Raw genomic sequence first — 25,587 nt, forward strand, 5'->3', positions numbered from 1 at the left:
ATCCTCCACAGGCAGCAGGGTGAACAGTAATGGAAAGCACCACAGGGAGCCTTCATCACCACAGGAAGACCAGCAACTCCTTTTTTAGTACCACAGGCTGTCTTATTCCTGTATCTCATTTGTTTCAATAATAGTTCTTGGCTCAACAAGCTTCTAAGTAGTGGCCAGCTGTTACAGCAGGGTTGGTGGGCATTTTCTTCTTGAGTTCCTCACTTACCAGGTTAAACCCCTTCACATGGGTGCTCCATTGCTGCCATGGGCTTTTTGTCAGGGATGAGGGTGCAGCCAGCCAGCATGTCCAGAGAGGCCAAGATAGAGTCATACAGGCGATCTGCGTGGCTCTCCAGCTCACCAGACTGCTTTGCGATCCTCCCAAGGACATCCTCTAAAACTAACGATGAGGGTCAAAGAAATTAAACCAAAAACAAAACCCATGCAAGTGTTGTCCAGTAAGCATTTTTGACAGAACATACAAGGGTATAGTATTTTGTACAAAGTAGGACCTGGCAGTAGTTTCTGAATGTCTACCCTTAACAGTGATTTTCCAGGGACTTCCGTTGCACTGGAGAATCTGTTGTTAACTCCTGTTAAAGCTGAGAAAATAATTCACCGACTCCACTTTGGAATTACGTAATTCACAGAGAGGCAAAGATATGGTTCTCTGAATGGCTGGTATTATCTGACTTTAGAGGTAAGACAGGTCCTATCTTGGGCATAAGGCTTAAATGAAATAAAATGACACGCCAAAGTTCAGATGCTTACCCTGCTACCAGGTCCTATCCATTTCTATTGGCTGGGAGGAATGTCGTTTCACGTGGGTGGTCTGGTAATAGTTGGGAGTGCTTAGGACCCTTTTTTTACAGAGCTTTAGTGAACAGACTGAAAAAGAAAATGACCTGGCTGTGCACACTAGCTCACTCCTGAAATTCCAATACTTCGGGATGCCGAGGCAGGCAGATCACCTGAGTTCGGGAGTTCGAGACCAACATGGAGAAACCCTGTCTCTACTAAAAATACAAAATTAGCTGGGCATGGTGGTGCATGCCTGTAATCCCAGCTACTTGGAAGGCTGAGGCAGAATAACTTGAACCCGGGAGGCAGAGGTTGCAGTGAGCTGAGATCACGACATTGCACTCCAGCCTGGGCAACAAGAGTGAAACTCCATCTTAAAATACAAAAAATAACAAAATGACATGAGAGTCGGCTAAGGGAAGATTCACTCCAGTGTCAGAAGTGTTCACGTGAGGAAGGGATGGGCTAGGGTCAGAGTGCATCACACACAGCAGGCTTTTTTCTCTTTTCAAAAATTTATTTTTGTTAAGCACAAAGGCTGTCTTAGTTTCCTGTGCCTTTATCAGCTGTGCTAATACTCCCTAGCTTCCTGCCACAACTGCAACATCTGTCAGCAGAGGAAGGGAAAGGGGAAGCTGCCTATCTGCAGGCAATGCTGACTGGATGGTCGGAAAGAACACAGGCTGGCTGTACTAAGATCTAGGGAAGCCACATCAGTGTGGTGTCATCAGGGCAAAGTGCTGTCCACAGAGAGCTGGCGAGGCGTGGCAGAGGAATACAGCCAGAGTGTGTGGTAAAACTTGGTGTAAGGGTGGCTGGGCTGGGTTCTACCCCTCCAGTTATTTTTTTTTTGAGACAGAGTCTTACTCTGTCACTGAGGCTACAGTGCAGTGGTGCGATCTCAGCTCACTGCAAACTCCACCTCCCATGTTCAAGCAATTCTCCTCCCTCAGTCCTGCGTAGCTGGAATTACAGGCGTCTACTACCACGCCCAGTTAATTTTTGTACTTTTTGTAGAGATGGGGTTTTGCCATGTTGGCCAGGCTGGTCTAAAACTACCAACCATCAGGTCCGCCTGCATCAGCCTCCCAAAGGGCTGGGATTACAGGCGTGAGCCACCGTGCCTGGCTGTTTTTGAAATTTTTTTTAGACTGTTAGAATGTTTGGTTGGGGCCAAGTAAAAGAAGTTGGGAAGGAATGGAATACACGTTTGTATGCTGGCTCTATGGACTTTGACAGTATGCTCCTGGCGGAAGAAAGGTAAGTTTTGCAACCACTGGAGAGCGACACTGAAGTCTCAAGGGGGAAAATAACCACATTCCTGATTATTTCAAGTAGACGGGGAAGGGTAGTGTGTCAATCTGAAAGAGCCTGGATATGTACCTAAAAACCCAAAGCCAGTAAAATAACTTTAGATCCCTTTGAGAGAAGGGCAGCGTAGGATGTTCTTATTACAGATTAAGCACAGAAAAGTATTACTAAATTGATTTTAAAATGAAGGTAAAACCTGAAGCTTTTAAGAAGCCTACGTTTACATGTGGTCTCCATGAAGAAAGGAGGTTCCTGGCATTTCAGCCCTTTCCCTTCCTGCTCAGGCCTCTGCACCTCCAGACACTGGGAAGCTGTGGAAAGCCAGTGCCCAGGGGCTCTGCCAGGCTGCCACTTCTCCTGTGGCCTGAGGCAAATCCACAACTCTGTCTCACAAGCTGTGAGTAAATGGAAACACTGATATGCCAACTGCTTCAGTAAAATGCTGGTGTAGATGACATGTAGCAATCCTGGCACATGGAATTTCTGCCCCAATAAAAAAATCTAAAAATCTTAGTGAAAATGCCAGAAGAGTCAAAACAGAGGCCTTAAGAGGGTAGGGATTGCAAAGGGCTCACGTAATTCACACTAGAGAATCACTTACCTGCTGAAAACTCCTCAGTGGCCCCTGTCCACTGATGCCTCTCAACCCTAGATTTTTCTTCCCAGGGTACACTTAGCAATGTGTGGAAACATTCTGGGTTGTCACAGCTGTGGGGGAAGCAGGGATTTACAGGCATCTAGTGGGGCCAGGTGTGCTGCTAAACATCCTGTGACGCATAGGACAAAATCACGTGGCCAATATGGCAAAAGCACCAAGGCTAAGAAATCCTGCTCTACACCCTGTCCTCGGTATGCACCTGCCCACCACACTGGTCAGGAAAGCGCTTCCTCACTGCCCCTCAAGCCCGTGGGACCTGCCCAGCTTTGCTTTTGTGGTTGGATTCCAGTATAAATCCCGTCTCACTTGAAAACATAAAATGAGGCATAATATAGGCAGGCTCTGTCAGCACTTGACTGACAGACTTACAGGAAATTTGGGGCTGCCATCAGTGCAAGGCTTTACCCTACCATTCTCTTAGCTCATCCTCCATAGTATATCCTCATCCCCCATGGCCTCGTCCTATAAAGACAATGAGAACTGTCAATCCTTGGCACACAGCATGCTTAGATACATGCCTGAGGTCTATGATTTTTGCTTTCCTAAATGGGGAAACCATCCTACAAAATGGGCTCAAGTGGCCGGTATGGTGGCTCACGCCTGTAATCCCAGCACTTTGAGAGGCCAAGGTGGGCTGATGACCTGAGGTCTGGAGTTCGAGACAAGCCTGATTAACATGGAGAAACCCCATCTCTACTGAAAGTACGAAATTAGGTGTGGTGGTGCATGCATGTAATCCCAGCTACTCGGGAGGCTGAGGCAGGAGAATGGCTTGAACCCGGGAAGCAGAGGTTGTGGTGAGCCAAGATCATGCCATTGTACTCCAGCCTGGGTAACAAGAGCGAAACTCCATCTCAAAAAAAAGGGGTGGGGGGGGGCCTGAGCTTGGTTTGTATACTACTGCCACACTGTCCCCTCTTCTCAGTTCTTTATTCAGTCTGTTCCCTGAGGACAGACTGACTGTCCTCGAATACTTTTAAGCAATACAATCATTTTCTGAAACAAATCTTTCCCCAAAGCAAGTCACAAGGCAGATAACCAGAGAGGAATTCCACTTGGGGTAGGTAAGGTGGGGAACCCGAGGGATACCCGCTGAATACCCTAGCCTCAAACTAAGGGCTGGTGGAATAAAACCAGGATTCCTACCCAGACCACCTCCAGAAAAATGGAAAAGCAGAAGCAAAAGACAGTGTCATTCTTGCAGGCTCAATGCCTAACTGCTAATGAGCTTGGTTTTATGACCATGACTGCCTCTAAGCAGGTGTGTAGGGGTAGTGATGGGCAGCGATGTGTGGAGCTGGCAGACGGTGGGGCATGGGGCATCTCAAGCAGTGGGTGTGGGCAGGGGCTCTTGCAGTACCAGCTCCTTACCAGGGACTGTGGTCCCTGGGCCTGCTGCTGACAGGGATTAAGCTCTGGCTAAAGCCAAACCTTAAGCATCTCACCTGGGGTATTCTCCAACAGGCACTGAAGAAGAATCTCCCCCTTCTGTAAGACACTCTCCGTCAGAGACTGATGTTCATCTATATCTTTCTTAAATTGCTTAAGGCATATCAGAAAAAGAAAAGGAAGAAGCTTCGTTACTATTGTTTTATGAAAGTTATTCAAAAAGAACAGCATGCAAAGTAGCCTGATTCCCTCTAATGTATTAAGATTCACCCCCACAGGTCTGCAGAATTCCCCAAGTAAACAGTGCAATAGTTTCACTTCAGCTTCTTTGAGCCCAAGCTAAATGGAGTCAATAGTTTTTCCCTGTTTAGTTTGATATCAGAAGCGTCTTCTCTGGCAGAGGCTGGCTCACAAACAGCTTGGAGTTAGGGTCTCCTTCCAGTACCCTCACCTCATGGGCTTCTCTAACTCACAGGGATATGGGAGTCTCAAAATTTATTCTATTCTAATGGACCTGGTAAGTCGGAACCACGAGATCTTCCATTAAACTGACTGTAGAGAGCCACTGCCTCCACCTCTGCTCCTCCTTCATCCTCGCTCTATGCAGGCTGTCAGGGTAACTACCTCAACATCTGGGAAGCTGTGAGTTTCCCAAGGAACTCATCTGTTTTCTCCTTGTGGCTACCAAGCTGGTGTTCTTGATGTTCCTTTAGCAGTTAAGAAGTGTAAAGTCAAATCCGTGACCACCTTTTAGTGCAGGGCCCAGAACTTGGTGACTGATTTTTATAATTTTTAAAAAGTTTAATAGAAATAGAGAAGGGTCTCACTATTTTGCCCAGGCTGATCTCAAACCCCTGAACTCAGTGATGATGCACCTGCCTCAGCCTCCCAAAGTACTGGAATTAGAGGTATAAGCCACCATGTCCCACCAGAATTTGGTGTTTTACCATTTTGAAGTGACAGTTTTACTCTTGGATTGACTATTTTCATGTCTTTGGTTTTCCTTTACCCTGATACCTATACTTATTATTTTCTTCTCTGGTACTGTAGTGTGGTTTATGTGCTGCTGCAACCTCACTGTGTTAAGACAAAACACAACTATATGAGAAAATGATTCACAGTTAAGATATGTGAATATGTGGCCAGGCCTGGTGGCTCCTACCTCCCAGCACTTTGGGAGGCTGAGGTGGGCAGATCACGAGGTCAAGAGACAGAGACCATCCTGGCGAATATGGTAAAACGCCATCTCTACTAAAAATACAAAAATCAGCTGGGTGTGGTGGCATGCGCCTGTAATCCCAGCTACTTAGGAGGCTGAGGCAGGAGAATCGCTTGAACCTGGGAGGCGGAGGTTGCAGTGAGCCGAGATCATGCCACACACTCCAGCCTGGCGACAGAGCAAGACTGTCTCAAAAAAAAATGTGAACACAAACACACACACACTTGCACTAGGTCTTAATCCAAACAGAAGTTAAGGTAGCACATACATACGTATGAGCCGTGCACAATTCCCTTTGTGACAGTTGTATGGGTGACACAAAAGGCCTATGCCTCACTGACCTGCAGGAGTGACTCCCAGCTCAAATCTCAGCTCTACTTACAAAGCAAGATGGTTGTTTCTGTCTAGCCTGGAAGCTGAGATACAGAAGGACAGCAGGAGGGAAAAGATGGAGGGAATGGAGTTATTCTGTACCTGCTCCGACGGGCCAGGAAAAGCCAGTTTGCTATGTCTACCAGGGCAGCTTCCTCTCCCTGTAGTGGTACTGGTCCTGGGCCCAGCACAGCTGTGTACATGCACGTGGAGTCTGCATATAGGACCCTCGGAATTAGCCTTTCTCTCCTTCCTCAAACTCACTCCACCCGAGTGGGAATGCTATTTCCTGCAGGGTGGAGAGGAACTCAGCATGGAGTTCCTCAGAGTGAGGAACTCACAGCAACCTCTCTCCACCCTGCAGGAAACAGCATTCCCACGAGGGTGGAGCAGCCGGCCCAGCCTGCCCAGGTCAAGCAAGGCTCCTCCCCTAAACTTTAGTTGGCCCAAAGCTGGAAAACAAAGCCCTCCCTCCCTCTAGCTGGAGTAGGGTCCAGCAAGACCTGAGTCAGCTCAGCCCTGGCCCATGCATATGTAAATCACGTCTGCCGCTGCAGAAGATACGGTCAGGTTACAGGGTTGTAGAAATTCAAATAATTGTTCTAGAAAACTCCTTCCAGACTAGCCTCAGGCTCAGACCATGAATATCCCTCTGCTGCTTCATGAAGAGATTAGAAAGGTACAGCCAACCAGATAGGCTAGAAGAGAGGAGTTCAGACAAGGTTAACATCAGACTTAGGGATGACAACTATATAATTTATCCTCCAATTCAGGATACTTCAGAGACTGAAAGGGGACTTATTATTATGCCAGAACAGGCACAAACTAGGACACAGAGCCATCCTAAATCTAGGACCCAGTTAACAAAAATCCACAGAAGTATTTTCAAAACCACAAAACCTTAATGAAAAAGAGACAAGAAAACTAAAACCACACCCAAATAGACACCCACACACATGCAATCTGATGTTTTTTTTTTTGAGACGGTCTCACTCTGCTGCCCAGGGGAGTACACCCTGGCTCACTGCAGCCTCCGCCTCCCAGGTTCCAATGATCCTCCCGCTGGTGCATGCCCCCACGCTCAGCTAATTTTTGGTTTTTTTTTTGTTTTTTTTTTTGTTTGTAGAGACAAGGTCTCACTATATTGCCCAGGCTGGTCTGGAACTCCCGGGCTCAAGCGATGCTCCCACCTCAGCATCCCAAAGTGCTGGGATTAACAGTGTCAGCCACAGTGCCTGGCAGGGATTTCTATTTAAATTCCATCAAAATGCCCTATTGTAGATTCTGGAGTCAGTACAATTTCAGCCCAGATCTTTAAATAGCGGTGCAGTCCAACAGAACTTTATGTGATGATGGAAGTGTTCTGTATCTGCACTGTTTAATGTGGTAGCCACTAGACAAATGTGATGGTTGGGCATGTAGATGCGGTCAGAGCAAATAAAACATCTGAGTCTTTAATTTTACTTCAGTAGCCATATATACCTAGAGGCTTCCTAATAGTGCAAGTCTGTCTTTATAATCCCTGAGACATTTGGAAAATTATACCGCAAATCACCCTAAAGTATTTTGTTTCTATTTTTAATTAAGAAAAATTTTTTTTGGAGATGGGGGGGTCTTGCTATGTTGCTCAGGCTGTTCTCAAAACTCCTGGGCTCAAGCAATCTTGCTGCCTCAGCTTCCAGAGTAGCTGGGATATAACAGACTTCTGCCACTGCACCTGCCAGCCCAAAACTGAAGTGTTTGAATGATTTGAGATAAATATATCGTATCTTCAAGCTCTATTTGGCCTGGGAAATAATTCATGCATTTTACAAAGTGTTCTGCTTGAAGAACATGAAGCTCTAATGAGATTTCAGGTTTAACAGTCAACTGAGCTGTAACAGCAGACACTGGTTATTTACGATTTTACTTTGTAATCGAGTAATTTAGCTACCACTCTCATGAGGGAACAAGTGAGCCAGGACTGCGTATTACCCGGTAAAGCTGCAGAGAAGACTTGAGACCTGTAAGATTGGACTTGGCTGTAATCCTGTGGTCGGTAACGTCTGCGACATTATACAGCCAGCAGATCAGCTCTTCCAGCTGACAGCAAAATGTCTGCAGAGACAAATAAAAACACACGGTGTTACTGACTGAACAGCTATTTATGTTATCAAAAGGCTACAAATATAAAGAGGACTCCTGGGAGGAATGTGCACCTTTCCAGAGCTTTTGCTCACTGAGACATTACTCTCCTCCCTCCTCCTTCCTCACCTGTCCCCACTCCATAACTCTAGACCTCCCTCTGCCAGAGCAATGAAAACCACAGCCTGGTGTGACACCAAAAATGATAGGCTGAGAAAACCCAGCACTGCAGGTGGGAATGGTGCAGGCCAGAAGAGGCACGCCTGCCATGGAAACCAGTTCTTGGATCAGCACCATTACTAACTATAATCAGCATCTTGGAGCCAAATACATCCATGTTTCTCTGGAAAAGTGAATGTAAAATATATGACTAAAATCATGACTAACCTGAAGCTATAGCAAGAACAACTTTACGTCACGGCATCTCAATCTTTTATCAGTAAAGAAGGGCCCATGATAATGTGTTGTACCTACTTCACAAGACAAAATAACCCATATCACCTCCCGGGAAGGTGAAAGCCTTTCTCGAGCGCAAGGACACGTTCCTGGACAGGCACATTTCTGAACCTTCAGCATGTGTCTGGGAGTACATGAGGCCCTCAACATGAATTACTGAATGCACACAACATCCCAAGAAGGCAGGGCTCCACATTTTACAAACAAGCAAACTGAAGACACTGAGCCAACATTCCAAATACAGCAGTGCCATGTTTCAGATGCCTGATCCCGATACCCCCATTCCACGCCGTGTTCATTATACTTCCAGTTAAGATATTTGGTCCACAAAAGAAGGTCCAATGGCCACAATGTCTAGGAAACAGTACATCTATGCCCCTAACTTTGTACTTACACCACTTTGGCAAAGGAAGCTCTGAGCAGTCCTGCAGTCAAGAGAGCCACTTACCTTTCTTTGTTCAGCCCAGTGCTTCCTAAAGGCATCTGTGCACAGAACCCTTTTTGCTCAGAATACCTGAGGTAGGAAGCAGCTAAGGGTAGTGTGAAGAGCTCAGCCTCTGGCCAGGTTCAGTGGCTCACGCCTGTAATCCCAGCACTTTGGGAGGCTGAGGCGGGTGGATCACGAGGTCAGGAGTTTGGGACTAGCCTGGCCAACATAGTGAAACCTTGTCTCAACTAAAAATACTAAAAATCAGCCAGGTATGGTGGTGTGCACCTGTAGTCCCAGCTACGCGGGAGTCAAGAGAATCGCTTGAACCCAGGAGGTGGAGGTTGCAGTGAGCCGAGACGGCGCCATTGTACTCCAGCCTGGGTGACAAGCAAGACTGTCTCGGGGGGGGGCGGGGGGGAAAGAGCTCAGTCTCTGCACACAGTCTACCTGGGTCTGATTCCTGGCTCGAGCCCTTTCTAATTATAAGAGGGCATGTTACCTAACCTCTCTCTGATCTTTTCTCCAAACGGTAAAATGAGAGTAGTGCTCACCTGGTAAGAGTCGTGAGGACTAAGATAAGGTGCAGCACAATGCCTGGCACATAAAAAGTGCCTGGTCAACTCTAACAAGTTTTATGAAGTTAGTGGACTGGGGGAAGAGACAAGACACCTGTACACAAAGCCTCCTAATGTTGAGCATCGTTACCTTTACACATTGCACCAGTGATTCTTTTCCCTGTTCTCCTTTCCTGGGACGCTGCCCTTCAGCTTCTGAGTCTGTGAATGGCCACCGGTCCAACCTAGCTGGCAAGGAGGGGCGTGTTTTCAGCAGTCCAGAGGAGACCCCAAGGGCCTGGCTGCTCCCCAGACTGCCTTCCCTTGCAGAGTCCTGGGCATGGATGAAGGTATGCAGGAAACAGGAGTTCTGGCCCTCAGGATCCCCAGACCCTCGGAGGGCAGCTCCAGCGGGAAGCTGGCTTTGGCTGGAGCTTGAAGGGAGGGAAGCTGGCCCATCACTGTCTGACACTTCCAGGGGACTCTGCCCCTTGGTATCCCCTATAGGCAGGGTAACCAAGGTAGAAATGGAGTCTAGATACGAAACCAGGCTAGAAACCTGTGTCAGCCGAGCGGGCAGGGCAAGATACTCATCGTCACTTTCCACTTCCTCTTCTGATTTCCGCCTAGACTCTGTGCAGGTAGGGCGCCGGGCACTCTGGCTGGTCCTCTTCTCTCTCTCTGGTCTGGGCAAGGGCCACCCTCTGTCCCGTGTCCTTAGTTGGGGAGAGCCTGTATCAAGGTGCTTGCCCACAGGCAACCAGTCCTTTGTGCCCCTCATGGCTGGCTCTCTGCTCTCCCAAGAAGCATCCCTACTGCCTGGGGCTCTGGGGGTAGATGCAAGTTGGTTCAAAGATGACAAGCCCATGCCACCTTGTTTCTGGGGTACTCCAGAGGGCCACCGCTTAAGGCTTGGCTCTCTGGGCCCAGAAAATGGCAGGGCAGTGGCCTCTGCTGGTGGACAGTTGGGGGAGACATTAGTAGGTGATTTGAGGGTGCTTGCTGGAGAGACAGAGAAGCTATCCAGGTCTACCCCTGAGTCCTGCAGGACAGGGTCAGCCAGCACACGGCTATCAAGGTGTTTTGGAAGCTGAGGCCCGGGCCTCAGTGGGTAAGTATAGTCAAGCAGATCTTCATACTCTTTATTTGGGTTCCAGAGAGGAGAGTGGCGGTCGGGTGATGGAGGCAAGGAATCTGGCAGCACACAGGCCCAGTACTCAGCCTGGAAGGAGAGGCGTCTCCTGCCTAGCCCAGGAGCATCACCCCCAGAGAACACAGGCTGTGGTGACCACTGAGGCTGACGTCCTAGCCCCACCATAGAGGAGGGTTCCTGGGGGACGACCAGTTCCAGGGAAGAGGAGATGTTGGCCAGAGAAGAACCACGAGGCTCCGCCTTCTCTTGTTGACCCTGGAGACTGCTTCCTGTGGAGGAGGCAGAGACGCTGCAGCTGGAAGGCTGAGGTATAGCGGAACCTGGGCTCAGCATGGACTTCCACTGCGACAGGCAAGAGAAGCCTGAGCCGTGAGGCTGCTGGCTGAGGTCCAGTGCCTGGGGCGAATCCACTGAGGATGGATCATCTTCGGTATCAGCATCAAGTCCTGAGCAAATAGCTGTCGTTCTGGGAAGGCTCAGAGTCTGAGGGAGCTCCTTGGAGGCAGAAAGCTTGGTCTTCTCCACCTGCAATGATCAAAGGGACAAAAAGCACTTGGGTGAAAATAACCAAACCCGATTTCTTTCTGAGACAGCAGCCCACGAGTTTCCTTATGGGTCAAGACAGTATTTAGGAAAGACCTTAAAATGAAAAGTCTGCTGCCTGAGGCAAGAACCAGACAGTGTGCACTGCCAGCAGAAGCACCGAGGCCCTGCCTGTTTGGGAAGCAAGGTGACCCCCATCTCCAGTCCTCTCCAAGGTTTTCCTCCACAGATACCCAGGGTGTGAGCCAGCAGAACTCGGATGGCTCTGTCACGCTGAAGCTGGAATACAGTCCCTTACCTCTGAGAAGCATCTCCTGGCAGATGAAACCCTCAATCACTGTTGCTAACAGGACACGTCCAAACCCAGGAGGTCCCCCCAGGCCCCATCCTGGTCAGTTCACGTGCATCAGGCAGAATGACTCGTTCGCTTCAGCTTCTTCACTGAATTTTTTATCTGCTTGATGAAGAACTCAACCCCGAGGGGAGCAGGACAGCACAGTGGTGACGGACAGACCTGAGGCCCACCTCTAACTCTGCCACCTTCCAGATGTAAGACTTTGAGCCTCACTTTCCTCCCTTCACAGCACCAGCTCCTCAGAAGGTAAGGATTAAACATACTCATGTATGAAAAACGCATGGTAAGAGCTTAACAAATAACAGGAATTCTAATAATAAGCACCAGACTCATCCTCGTGAAAGGCCACTTCTATGTCTGTTTATACTTCTCTTCCTGTCTCACCGAATCTCTGACTCACAGGTGCCAAAGCCTCCCACTGCCTCTTGCTCCCAGGCAGGTGGGGCCCAGCCTCTGCTCTCCCCAAGTCCCGCTCAGAGCCTCCTCACAGGATGCAGCTCCACAAGGGGACTCTGCAGCAGCTGAAGCCACAATGACACGGAGAAGATCAAAGCCATTCCCAGAAAAGACCTTGGCAAGCAGAACATAAAAAAATGTAAGAGCTGGGTGGAACAGATCACTCAGGTCATCTCCCAATGATAATGAGGGCCTGAAAGAGCTGGTGATTTGCCTGCGGTCACAGAACCTGGTAGGATTCCCTGCCCCATGTGACTCCCACTAGGAGAAGCTGCCTAGTAGTCAGAGAAGCCCAAGGAATTCTCTTTAACCAGGGACCCTGCTGCCTACCACAGGGCTCCAAGATTCGAACACATCCCTTGGGTCCGAAGAGGATTTAGGTTCAGAGACCCCAGGAGCCCAAAGCACTGGACCCTCCTTTCCCAAGTATCCTCAGGGTACCCCTAAAGCCTTTAGATCACCAAGTCAGAAACAGGACAGGGTTCCCAATCCCAGAATTTTGCTGGCCTAGCCGTCTGAACAGCAGCCTCTTGGCTGTACAATCCCTGGTCCTCAAAAAGTCACCAGTCACTCTTGAGGAATATAAGATGCCGTGGACAGTGCCCCCGGCTGGTCCTGAGGCCCAGCTCTCCAGGCGAACCCACAAAACAGAAATCATCATACTCAGGCCCCTCCAATTCCTCACCCTGCACAATGGCCGGGAAAGAAAGCAAGATGGCGAGGAAATGCTGAAACTAACTCCCAAAGTACAGCAAGATGGGTACATGTACAGTCTTGCCTTAGTACATACCTGGCTTTCCCCAGAGAGCAGAAGGTCTCCAGACCCCACGGTGGCAGGAGGCAGGCTACCAAGTGCGGGCTCAGGCCTCTCAGCTACGAGCTGTCTGCTGGCGTCACAGGCCTGTGGCTGGTGGGCTCTTGAGGGGCCGCCAGGGTCAGTCCCGACCCAGCAAGCAGAGGCAGGTATCCCCTCTGCTCCCCATACAGGGGAGATAAGCCCTCCCTCAGCTTCCAGGCGTGGAGGCTGCTCCCCGCTCATGGGCCCTGGGGTGTCCACCTCCTGCTCCCCACAGCCTGTGCCTTCAGATGCTTCCACTTCTGCCTTTTCTTCACCCAGGGCCATTGAGACTCCTTAGGTCAGGGTTCTGCTGAAGACTTCAGCTTCCTACAAAACAGGGGAGGGGAGACAAAAATATAAATCTTCTACATCTCTGTACAGGAAACTCTGCTCTTTAACAATTAAGGTAAACATATTTTTGTCCAAAGAAAAAAGGAAACAAATGGTGGCTACTTCCTCAGAGGAGCCCTGAGCTCCGGCTTTTCCCTGGTCCCAGACCTTTCCAAAGGGGACGCAGAAGTACACCATTTTCCCTCTGCTTTCATGGTGAGTGGTGCCTTCCTCACTAGCAGGCACCCAGGAGGGTTAACATAGGTCCGGGGTCCAATGAAGGCTTCGGTCCTGCCTAAGTCACCTTTTCACCCTTTTAGCCCAACCCCACCAGGTAAGAGGCCTGGCGGGGCCCTCGCTGCACACAGGCCCACAGTGGTTCTGTTGTTGCAGTGGTCCCTTCAGCAAGCAGTTCAGGGCTGCTCTATCAGAGAACAGCAAGTCAGGGCATGCCCAGGCCTTGGCTGAGCACTGGAAGAATGCCCCCAAAGATGCTTGGCTCTGTCTGGCAGAGGAGGCAGGACTCTTTTTTTTTTTTTCTTTTTTTTTTTGAGACAGGGTCTCACTTTGTCACCCAGGCTGGAGTACAGTGGCGTGATCTCAGCTCACTGCAGCCTCGACCTCCCTGGGCTCAGGTGATCCTCCCACCTCAGCCTCCTGAGCAGCTGGGACTACAGGCACATGCCACCACACCTGGCTAATTTTTGTATTTTTTTGTAGAGACGCAGTGGTTTCACCATGCTGCCCAGGCTAGGACCCTGTCAAAGCACAGAAACCACACCCAGGCTGTGGAACAGATGGGGCTTCTTGTTCCAAGGATGGCCAGTGACCAGAGAGAAAGATTAGCAACTCTCCTCAGGCTGGCCTGGGTTATGCTGACCTGGTGACGGAGGGAAGCTGTGGAAAGCTCAGTGGGTAACAGTGGTAGCGCAGGTGTAACACAGCATGTGCACACATAACAGCGAGAGCCAGGCGGCAGGCAGGCAGGCGAGGGAGCACAGGCTGAGTACTCAGGGAGGGATGATTTGGGAACTGAATCTGCAAACAGACCGTTCCAATACAAGGAGGTTCAGGAACGAGGGAGGGACACCACCCTCAGCCTAGGTGTGTCAGCAAGAGCTGGTGCTGGGAGCCCTGGCAGGACAGGGCTGGGGGCCAAAAAGCCAACAGGAGGAAGACCAGTGCTGGGAGGACGTGGAAGGGGAGGTAAAGGAACCATGAACGCCCAGGATGTCAGCAGCCACCTGGAGTGTACTGGGCCAACCTCAAAGCTTAAACATGGGCAGAAATGGCCTTGTTTCCTCAGAAACAGGAGGCAAAGAGATGGTAAGAGGAGATGCTGGTGGAGAGCCTGCAAAGCGGGAAGAGGCTGTGGCTATGGTCTCAGCCTACTCAGCTGGGTAGGTGGGAAATACCACCAGGATGGGCTGCCTCACACTGGAATCCAAAAGGGCCCATCCCTACCCTGCCTGACAGGAGGCATGCCAGGCTTCAGCGTGATTCAGAGGTGATCCTGAAGGAGAGCCTGCCCTTCACATGGACTCTCATTGAATTCCCACAACCACCAGGTGGGGCAGGAACTAATCAGAAAAACAATTAATTTTGACAGGTAATATACAGCTCAAATGTAAAATGCACAACAGATATAAGTCTCTCGCTGTCCTTGTCCCTCATTCCTTTGCTAAAATGAGCCAGTGCAGGCAGGGCATCTATGACAGTGCCTGGCATGGTATGGACACTAAGTGTTGGCTACTGTCATTAGTGTCATGGGGAGGCGTCGACAGAATCAGTGTAACAGGTCACCTTACAAGGAAGGGACAAAGGAGACAAACAGGAGAAAAACCAGCCCATTTTTCAACATAAATCAAACAAAATACTACTAGATACTCCCACAAAAACAAGGAACCAGCCTTACTAGTTTGGTATATGACTCTTGTCTCCTGATGCAAATATCTATTTTCATCCTTCCTTCATTTTTTATACGTAAAAGTAGCAAACTATATGGGACGTACTGTTCAGAACCTTAATTTTGTCTATACAAAGTATCTAGGGGATCATTCCCTAGCAATACAGCCTGTCCTTGAGTAACATCACTTGGTCCCACATCTTGTCTTGTCTTTTTTTTTTTTCGAGATGGAGTCTTGCTCTGTTACCCAGGCTGGAATACAGTGGTGAGATCTCAAGTCACACAACTTCTGCTTCCCAGATTCAAGCAATTCTCCTGCCTCAGCCTCCCAAGCAGCTGGGATTACAGGCATGCGCCACCACGCCCAGCTAATTTTTTTTTTTTTTTTTTTTTTTTTTGAGACAGAGTCTTGCTCTGTCTCCCTGGCTGGAGTGCAGTGGTGTGATTTTGGCTCACTGCAACCTCCGCCTTCTGGGTTCAAGCAATTCTCCTGCCTCAGCCTTCTGAGCAGCTGGGACTACAGGTGCCCACCACCATGCCTGTCTAATTTTTCTAGTTTTAGTAGAGACAGAGTTTCACCATGTTGGCCAGGCTGGTCTGGAGCTCCTGACCCCAAGTGATCCACCCTCGTTGGCCTCCCAAAGTTCTGGGATTACAGGCATGAGCCACCACCCCTGGCTCATCTCACTTGTTTTTATTCATGTTTCATAAATGTAGGTATTGCTCACATTTATTTTGATATTTAATATTAGAAATGCTTTAGTCTTTATTTAGAAGTTTGGTGATGCTTTCATAACCAGAAATACGCCACAGAGGCTTAACTTGTTTATATCAATTAGACTATAGTAAAATTGGTTTTGTTATATGTCCTTTCAAGTGGCGTAGTCATATTTTCCAACAACTTACTGATGACATCAAGTGAGGACTTACTGTACAAAGAGAGCTTCCTCTTTCTTTTTCATTACTGCCCAGCGTGGTATTCTGGTGTAAGGACGTGCTAGTTTATTTCACCAGTCCCTTATTAGTGGACATTTGAATTATTTCTAGTCTTTTTTGCTAGTACAAACAATGCTAAGATGAGTCAACAGGCACACACATATGTGCTGGCACATCCTCAGCATAAACCGCAGAAGCAGAGCTGCTGAGGCGAAGGGTGCCTGCGGGCATGCTTTTGGCACATGCTGCCAAGTGGCTCTCTGCTGAGTGGCATCACTCTACACTCCCACCAGCATATGTGAGGGCCAGAGGGCCAGTTTCCCATGGGAGCCAGGGTCTTTAATCCTCTTGTCACAGATGGGGAAACAAAGGCTCTGAGCGAGACAAGTCTAGGACTGCCCAACTCCAGAACCCAAGCTGTTTATAAACCAACTGGGGAACTAGTGATAAAACAGTTAAGCCACAAAGTGGAAGAGGGAGAAGACTGGGGGAGGGACAAAGAGAAGAGTGGCAGTCTTGCCAAGACAGAGAACTTACGCAGCCACATCCTCACCTTGTGGATCATTAAGAAACTGTACATGAAGACGTTTACAGGTAAGTTGTGTTTTCACAACTAGGGGAACACTCTGAGCCCGTGAGCTGGAAAAACCAGGGTGAAGGCTGGGTATAGCCCATAATTCCCAACTACTACTTCTTGCTCCATTTCTAAAAACTCTCTCAATAGCTAGAGATCTCCCACACCCTTCACTAAAGGGTGTCATCTTGAGACAGCGTGCTGGAATAAGATGATGGTGGGGCAAGGGAAGGGTGCAAACAAATTATCCCTTTGTTTTGATGATGTATTTTTTGTCTTGTCTGGACCTCATTATTCAAAAAAGAAGGTATGTATTTATCCTGGAGAAATGGGAATGGTAAGCTATTGCAAACAATTCAATTGACATCCCTAAGTAACTTACAAGGATACACACAAACCCAAACTAGGTTAGTAGTGTGGCCAAAGTACCTTGAGCAACCAAGTAAGAAGGTCTGAAATTCAATGGTTTTCATGGAAATGGTACTTCTGTAAAGACGGAATGCAGGTAGTTACTTTTTCAGGCTGGATAAATAGTCCCTTCATAATTTATTAATCTGCCTGACAAATCACGCTTTTTCCTCTGTACGATACCAATTTATTATGAGAACCAAGACAGACACGTGAAAAAAAAAATAAAAACCAATCTATAATGCATTCAAAACTATCTATGAAATGTTAACAAAATGCAAAGAAAGCAAGAAATCAATTGAGATGGAGATGACTGGGGAAAACCTCTTGAAGTAATGACAGAAGACAAACCACTTTTAAAACAGCAATCATGCTGAAGAAAACACTGGCCCAGGCTATGATAAATGTCCAAGTTTTGGATTCCTAGGTCTCAACCCTGTCTGCATCTCCCAGGTGGCCATCTATAACACCGCATGAAGATCTGGTCTTCATTTCCATACACCTGAGATTTTACATATCATTCCTTCTAACCCTCTGGGATAGGGATGGAGTAGGAGGATTCAGTTTGGACCTTCTAGTAAGACAGCGTATCCTTGTCAGACTGGTGAACAGCACTTGCTGTGTTGGACCCACACTGTCTCCCAGGTCATCAGCTTTAAACAATCTGCTAATGTGGGGTCTCCCTGTTCTTATATCACACATTTTACAGTGTTCCTGGAGACTAGTAGTTCCACGATGGGGCGGAGGTCCCAGTCTTCTCCCAAGTGAAGGAGGTACCAGGAGGCTGGACTGAATAACAGGAGGCATCAGAGAACAGACAATGAACTCAACCCTCCCCTCTGAGAAAAGTCTGTACACACCAAAACTGCCCTGTCCATTGTCCAAACCAAGAGACAAGGCACATAAGCTTTAGGATATTCTAGGGACCATCTGGACTTTGCTATTAAAATCCTCTGTCAGTTTCCAGAACCTGCAGAGGCTGTATGATCCACCAGATATAATTAGGAGTGATGTAGCCTTGGCTTACTCTTGCCCTACAGTAAAAATACGCCCACGAATCACACATGCGGTAACACAGACTCTAAGCCTGGACATCTGAACCTTCTTGATATATGCTGCATCACCCTAGGATACTCCTGTCACAGCTGCTGGGCTTCCTCCCCCTTGTTTCTGTCCAGGGTGGAGAGAGGACGACTGGGAACTGTGGGGAGGAGCGAGGCTCTGCTCTTGCTCTTAACTAAACCACTCAACAGATGAATGATCAACTAGAGAGCAATCCTCCTTTGAACAAAAAAGGACCTCCCGCAGGACTTTTTTTTTTTTTTTTTTTGAGACTCGCTCTGTTGCCCAGGCTAGAGTTCAGTGGCACGATCTCAGCTCACTGCAACCTCTGGCTCCTGGGTTCAAGGGAGTCCCGTGCCTCAGCCTCCTGAGTAGCTGGGATTACAGGTGTGCACCACCATGCCCAGCTAATTTTTTGTATTTTTAATAGAGACAGGATTTCAACAGGTTGCCCAGGCTGGTTTCGCACTCATGAGCTCAGGCAATCTGCCCGCCTAGGCCTACCGAATTGTGGGGATTACAAGCCATCCCCAGGATCCTCGGGCACCAGGAGCCCCTTTTCTCCCCAGGGCTGCTTCTAGAAGTTTTGCTTAGAGTGAACAGAACAGAAGCAGTCTCCCAGGGCCCTAGGAGGAGCCACCATGCCTGGCTTTTTTTTTTTTTTTTTTTTTTTTGGGTTGTTGTCTCATTCTGTTGCCCAGGCTGGAATGCAGTGGCGAGATCTCAGTTCAATTCAACCTCTGCCTCCTGGGTTCAAGCAATTCTCCTGCCTTAGTCTCCCAAGCAGCTGGGACTAGAGGCACATGCCACCACACCCTGCCAATTTTTATATTTTTAGTAGACACGGGGTTTCACCATGTTGACCAGGCTGGTCTCGAACTTCTAGCCTCAAGGGATCTGCTCACCTCATCCTCCCAAAGTGCTGCCAGGAATCTTTAAATTGTGAGCTCCCTTTGAAACAATCTCATTTATACCAACTTTGCCCTGGGAGCTCTGTTCTGGCGAGGGCCTGTCTCTGTACCTGAGCACACAGTCACCTGTGCCAGCCACAGAGGCCAGGTGTTGCTGGACTGAGCAAGCCCTACCAGTTCAGGGCTGAAGCCTCAAAACTTGGTTTCACAGGAGGCCACAGGTGTAAGTGATAATTGCCATCAACACACTGGCAGAACCTGGCCAGAGAACCAAAGAGGCTTTCCATGCTGCTCTTTTTCCAAGAACACGAAACTGTCCACAAGGAAATGGAAGGCAAGACCTAGCAGAGGTTGCCGGAAGACCCCTGGGGAAACTAGATTTATGGAAGAAAGGAGCTTAAAGGCAGAGGCCAAGCAGGCATAGGGGGCGGCATGAAAGGGGGTAAAGACATGTAGTGGAAGCCAACAAAGGGGCCAGTCACAAGGGGTGACTGAGGCCTGCCTCAGGGTGGGGTGGGTGCCAGGAAAACTGTGGCTGGAGGTCTGAGACTGGGAGGCCAGCAGCAAAGAGCAACTGCTGCTCCACCTGCTCCCGCCCTGCCTGGAAGGTCCCCTGAGCCCCACAGTCACCCACACCAGCCCTGTCTTTCACTGTGGGGTGGATCACTCTGGGCACTTTGTCTCCCTTCTCTGCAGGTAAAATCAAAGTAAAGTGAAACTGAAGAAAAGGCTGAAAGCTACGGAGGGTGGACTGTGTCTGCTGTGGCTTGGCCATGGGCAGAGCCATCCCCAGGATCCTCGGGCACCAGGAGCCCCTTCTTTTCTCCCCAGGGCTGCTTCTGGAAGTTTTGCTTAGAGTCAACAGAACAGGAGTCTCCCAGGGACCTAGGAGGAGCCAGTGGGTCCCTCTAGATCAATGTGGTAGGGAGGGCTGTGGGCCAGGCTGCTTGGCTGTCTGTTCCCTCACCTTCTCACTCACTTATCTATTGGCTGACTGACCAGGACCAACAGACAGCTTCCCAGCAAGGCCAATCTTCTCATTTACAGGGCAAGGTCTTTATATAGCCTTTTTTTTTTTTTTTTTTTTTTTTTTTTTTTTATTTTGAGGTGGAGTTTTGCTTGCTGTCACCCAGGCTGGAGTGCAGTAGCGCTATCTCACTGCAACCTCCACCTTCCGGGTTCAAGCAATTCTCCTGCCTCAGCCTTCCTGCATAGCTGGGATTACAGGAGCCCACCACCATGCCCGGCTAATTTTTGTATTTTTGGTAGAGACGGGTTTCACCATGTTAGCCAGGCTGGTCCCAAACTTCTGACCTCACGTGATTCGCCTGTCTTGGCCTCCCAAATTGCTGGGATTACAGGTGTGTGCCACCGCACACAGCCTAGATAGCCTTTAAAAAGATGTAACTGCCACATCTACAAGGAGCTTGACTGAGCTCCCAGGTCACTCCTCCCCTCAACCCCAAGCTCTCTGGCCTTGTCAGCAGTCAGCAGAATGTCCATGTGTAACAAAGCTAACATACAAGGATGCTGAGGGCTAAATATGTCAATCAACTGCACACTTTTTCCCACCAAAGAGCAAAGCAGAAAAACACCTTCCTTATAACAAAAATCACTGTCAGAAGAGGCTGTATCTGGACACGGGTGCATTTCCACAGACCATTGCTTTTACTATACTAACAGTTCTTATTTTTATTCATTTATTTACTTTTTAAGAGACAAGGCCTCACATGTTACCCAGGATGGCCTCAAACTCCTGAACTCAAGCAATCCTCCCTCCTTAGCCTCCCAAAATGCTGAGATTATAGGCATGAGCCACAGTGCCTGGCCCTGACACTTTTCTGTGAGGTCATCAGGCTACACATATGAAGGCTGAGAAGAATCTTACTGATTCTCTCAAGAGACACAATTAAGAATGCCACTGACTGTACCATAGCATTCTCTTTGGAGAACCCATAGGAGAATTCTCTGGCTTCAGTAACAGAAACAGCTGTCTCCACTCAGCAGCAATTTTCACTTTATTAGTATTGGCAAAACTGATTTTAAAAAAAAAATCCCTCTTTGCTTTGGCTGCTACAAAACTCAGGGCCAAATACACAATCTTACCTGAGTAAAATGCATAGGCCAGAGACGTACTTGTCTTTTGTGCTAATCTCTCCCTTGACTTTCTCCTATTTTTTTTTCACCCCATGTGCCTCAATTGCTTTTATTAAAAATTTTGTTACATCAAAGTATCTCGGCAAGATTCCTCAAATAGTTTTTTTTTGGAACAAGATAGAGAAATTGTTAAAACGAAACAAAAAAAAAAAAGTAGAAAAAAGCTCCTAAACCCAGTATTTTATTCCAATACCATAACAAAAAAAGATTTGCCCAATACTTCTAAAAAGCAAACGTAGGGCTGGGCGCGGTGGCTCAAGCCTGTAATCCCAGCACTTTGGGAGGCCGAGGCGGGTGGATCACGAGGTCGAGATCGAGACCATCCTGGTCAACATGGTGAAACCTGTCTCTACTAAAAATACAAAACATTAGCTGGACATGCTGGCGCGTGCCTGTAATCTCAGCTGCTCAGAAGGTTGAGGCAGGAGAATTGCCTGAACCCAGGAGGCGGAGGTTGCGGTGAGCCGAGATTGCGCCATTGCACTCCAGCCTGGGTAACAAGAGTGAAACTCTGTCTCCAAAAAAAAAAAAAAAAAAAAAAAAAAAAAAGCAAACGTAGATACTAGGGTTAGTACTTCACTATCAAAGTGCGATCCAGGACCAGCAGCATGGGCATCACCTCAGAGCTTGTTGGGCATGCAGATTCTCAGGTCCTACCCCAGAACCTTGGAATGAGAACTTGCATTCTAGCAATATCTCCAGATGACCTGGTAAGTGCAATGTTTCAGAAGCACTGGGTTGGTAAGCAAGGCTGTTTCAGCACCCTGAGAAGGAACAACTAAAATAGTTTTACAACCATTCCTTAAGTGCCTATGTGCCAGCCACACACAAGAAGAAAATTTATGGTCCCTGTCTTCATGGCCTTTGCAACAGGACACTAGAAAAGGCTCACACCTTGTGGCAGGTTTTTAATGGCTAATTACAGAATACCACAGGAGTCCCCAGAAATAATAGTATTCCCTAGAAAAGAATTTGAGATTCACTGTGGCTATCCTAAAAGCAGAATCACAGACCTGAATTTCTCCTTTGCCAGTTATAAGTGAGGAGGGGAAAGGTATTTGTTTTGGAAACTGGTATGCCAAGGGAGCTTACAGCTACAAGGAAATGTGTAAGTTAACCTGTTTCCTGTAACCAGAAAGTGGGACAAGAAAACCTGGAAGTGATGCAGTGTCCCCCAGGGGTTGTATCTGACATCTGTAGATCTGGCAAATAGGTCTAAAGCCAACACGAACACCTGCTTTTCACAATGTTTGCGAGCAACTTTAAAGATAAGACAGTTTCTTCATGAGAATAGATTTAAGTTATAAGGATAGTCCACCTCCATAAGCTCTGCTTCTCTCTGGCTGGATCAACCATGTAAAGATTTTTTGTCAGCTACACAAGGCCCCAATCTATTTAGCGCCTCCTTTTACATGACCATTTCAAGTAACAGACTCCATTAAGAGTGTTATCAAGTACTACTGTAACTCTTGGCCAAATTGTTATTTGGCACCAAATCAATCTTTAGGTGGTGGTGAGACTCCAAACACATAAACAGACAATCTTCTATGGAATACTTTCACTGTAGAAAAAGAATCAAGAAAGGCTAAAGGGATGCTTAAAAATCAGCCATCAGACTGGGCGCAGTGGCTTATGCCTGTAATCCCAGCACTTTGAGAGGCCAAGGTGGGCGGATCACCTGAGGTCAGGAGTTAAAGACTAGGCTGGCCAACATGAAAAATCCTGTCTCTACTAAAAATACAAAAATTAGCCGGGCATGGTGGTGGGCGCCTGTAATCCCAGCTACTTGGGAGGCTGAGGCAGGAGAATTGCTTGAACCCGGGAGGCAGCGCAGTGATCTGAAATTGTGCCACTGCACTCCGGCCTGGCCAACAAGAGCAAAACACCCTCTCAAAAAAAGAAAAAGAAAAGAAAAAATCAGCCATCACTTAAGGGGCCAGGCACCATGGCTCACACTTGTAATCCTAGCACTTTGGGAAGCCAAGGCAGGAGGATCACTTGAGCCCAGGAGTTCGAGACCAGCCTGAGCAATATAGAGACCTCATCTCTACAACAAAATAGAAAATTAGCTGGGCATGACGATGTGCACCTGTGGTCCCAGCTACTTGGGAGGCTGAGGTGAGAGGGACTCTTGACCCTAGGAAGTCGAGGCCACGGTGAGTTGAGATCATGCCACTGCACTCCAGCTTGGGTGACAGAGCAAGACCCTGCCTCAAAAAAAGGGATCAGATAAGGACGAAAAAGCAGAGAGATCCCGAAGGGTCAAGTACTATACAGATTTTCATATTGGTGAGTGTATTCAAGCATCCGTTTATTTTTCTCCTAACAACTGCTAACAGCTAACAGCTACTGATCATTTTCTTTGTGCCAGGAGCTATGGTAGGCACTTTACATCAGTATCTTATTTAATTCTCAAAACACACGGCGGCGTAGGTACTATTATTACTTGCATTTTAAGGATGAGAAAACCAAGGCACAGAGAAGTTAAATCATACACCTGTAATCCCAGCACTCGGAGGCCAAGACAGGAGGATTGCTTGAGCCCAGGAGCTCAAGACCAGTCTGGACAACATGGCAAGACCCCATGTCCATTAAAAAAATAAAAAAATAAATAAAAAATAAACTTTGAATCAGAGTTAGCAACATGGCAGAGCAAAAGTCTGTTTGACTTAGCCAGCCTGAGCTTAGCTGCCTTCCTAGCCTGTAAGAATAGCTCAAGAAGTTAAAGAAATAAATGTTTCTGCTGTGTCACCTTTGGGCTACCATGCTGATTTTGTTTTCTTCTGACTTCCTTCCATCACTGAGTGCCTTTTATGTTCCATGCATTGTGCTAGGGGATGGGTAAACCACAATACTGTGTGATGTGTAAAAATAGAGGCAGTAGAAGGTAGCCCAAAACAGGTAGGAGTTATCAGTCACAGGGTAGGGAAGTGCTTTATTTAAAGCTTTGCAAAAGAAGTGAGGTGAAACTGAATTCCTTGGTTTTTTGCTGTTGTTGTTTTGTTTTCTAAGTGGACCAGAACTGACCCAGAGAGTGGGAAAGGGGAAAGAGAACAAAAAAATGGTGGCTTCTAGTTCCTTCAACTAAACTCAAGGCAAACTGACCCAACGCCCTTTGCCATGCACTTTAACACAACACTTTTCATACCCTAGATCTGAGCACTGTTAGGGTATATACAAACGCTACCTCCCTTCGTGGTCCTGAAGAATTCCCAGTGAGGTCCAATCTGCCCTGGCAGGTTTCCGCTCATTTTTGTAACAAACAATACACCAAACCCAACCTACTAATTATCAAGGGCCTGGCAAAGGTTTTGGACATTCGTCCCGGGCTGCTGAGAACTGTTCTAGTGACGACAGTTAGAAAGGGTAGCCCTCCGAGGCAAAAAAATGGGACATCTTGATTTTTTCCCTCCGCATCTGGGGGCTGCTGCATCCACGGCGATAAGAAGGCATCACTGATCTCCATCTTTCCAGGGGGAGAGACCCGAGCTGCGTTACTGGGGAGCCGGGTAAACAGCCCACGCCCGGGAGAGGCCTGAAGGAAAGTGACCTCCCCCGAGGCCCAGGCTGACTAGGAGCGCAGCTGCTCCACCACCAGATGCGCAAACTCGCGCGCTCCCTCGCCGCTCTCAGGCATTCTCAAGCCCAGCCGCCGGCCTAGGTCCCGACCCCTTGGCCGCGACCGCGCACGCCGTTCTGACCGCAAGATGGAGGCGAAGGCACGAGGCGCCTTCCACCCTTAGGAAGTCTTTGTGCCCTTCCCGGCGGGGACGCGAGGCAAGGCGGCCCGCACGGCCGAGGGCCCCGCAGGCACCAGAGACATCAGAGAGAGGAGGCGGAGGGGGCCGAGCCGCACGCGCCAGTCTAGCCCGGGCCACCGCCCCCAGCACCGCAAGCACCCGGACACCCGCACCAGCGCGCGAGATCAGGCCTACCTACAACACCGCGAACGCTTCGCACGTACGGAGCGGCCTCAGTAACCCCATGCGGCGGTCCCGAGCTAGGGGTACTAGACAGCAACCGCGGCCCTCCAACTGCAGCCCGGAACGCGCGGGGCGGTACCGAGCGCCAACCACGCCCTTTGGACGAGCTGACCACGCCCTTCTTCCCGCCCCTTCTCCCTCCGCCGGAGAGCTTTCGGAAGTCTCGCGCAGCCAATCTCAGCCCTCAGTCCGGGGCTCGACCAATACGTGGACGCTCCTGCAAGAGGAGCCCGCCTCCTACTTCGTCTTGACCTATGGGAAGTCGGGACTTTTTTCCGGCTGTCCTCCGTAGCTTTTGGAGCTCCGACCTCAGCTTTGCCTCTTGGCTGCAAGCGGGGTTGTGCAAGGGTGGGTCATCCTGGGGTGCTTAGGGCTGGGTGCCGCGGAGCGCGCTTTCCCGCAAAAGGCCGCACCGGGAGTCATGTGCACCTTTGTTCATTTTACGCTGGACGCACTGAGATTCCCGACGCGCCGCCGCCAGGAGGCGGTCCCACCGCCTTTCACTGTGTTTCTGTTTACATTCGCGTCAGCAAGACCCCGCGGCGCGACCGGAGTCCGAACAGGTGCCCCAGACGGGGCAGGGAGCCACAGCAGAGGGGAGCTCCCCAGGCTGGGTGGTTGAGGACAGCCTTGAGGGTGGTGAGATTGTGGCTCGCAGAAGATGGGAAGA

General features: G+C 48.8%; 1 protein-coding gene across 5 annotated transcripts in view; it reads right to left on the reverse strand.

Moving 5' to 3' along the window:
- CEP68 (centrosomal protein 68) overlaps nucleotides 1-25,018 on the reverse strand; it is a 28,720-nt gene extending 3,702 nt beyond the window's left edge. The window contains exons 1-7 of one of the 5 annotated variants that reach the window (XR_004273006.1): nucleotides 24,870-25,018; nucleotides 12,603-12,977; nucleotides 9,457-10,983; nucleotides 7,716-7,838; nucleotides 4,207-4,303; nucleotides 2,705-2,811; nucleotides 305-391 (exon numbers count right to left, since the gene is read on the reverse strand). Coding sequence is in view for 4 of the 5 variants with exons in the window: in XM_032291943.1 (XP_032147834.1) it covers nucleotides 222-391; nucleotides 4,207-4,303; nucleotides 7,716-7,838; nucleotides 9,457-10,983; nucleotides 12,603-12,935 (2,250 nt within the window). In the remaining variant the exon portion in view is untranslated. Of the gene's footprint in view, nucleotides 1-217; nucleotides 392-2,704; nucleotides 2,871-4,206; nucleotides 4,304-7,715; nucleotides 7,839-9,456; nucleotides 10,984-12,602; nucleotides 12,978-24,121; nucleotides 24,694-24,869 lie in introns of those variants that run through there. The other 4 variants (XM_032291943.1, XM_032291944.1, XM_032291945.1 and 1 more) reach the window with 4 other exon arrangements.
- Between the last annotated feature and the right edge of the window lie 569 nt (nucleotides 25,019-25,587).

Source organism: Sapajus apella, unplaced genomic scaffold (genome assembly GCF_009761245.1).
Source record: "Sapajus apella isolate SASKATOON/1434 unplaced genomic scaffold, GSC_monkey_1.0 scaffold26, whole genome shotgun sequence".
Taxonomy (NCBI): domain Eukaryota; kingdom Metazoa; phylum Chordata; class Mammalia; order Primates; family Cebidae; genus Sapajus; species Sapajus apella.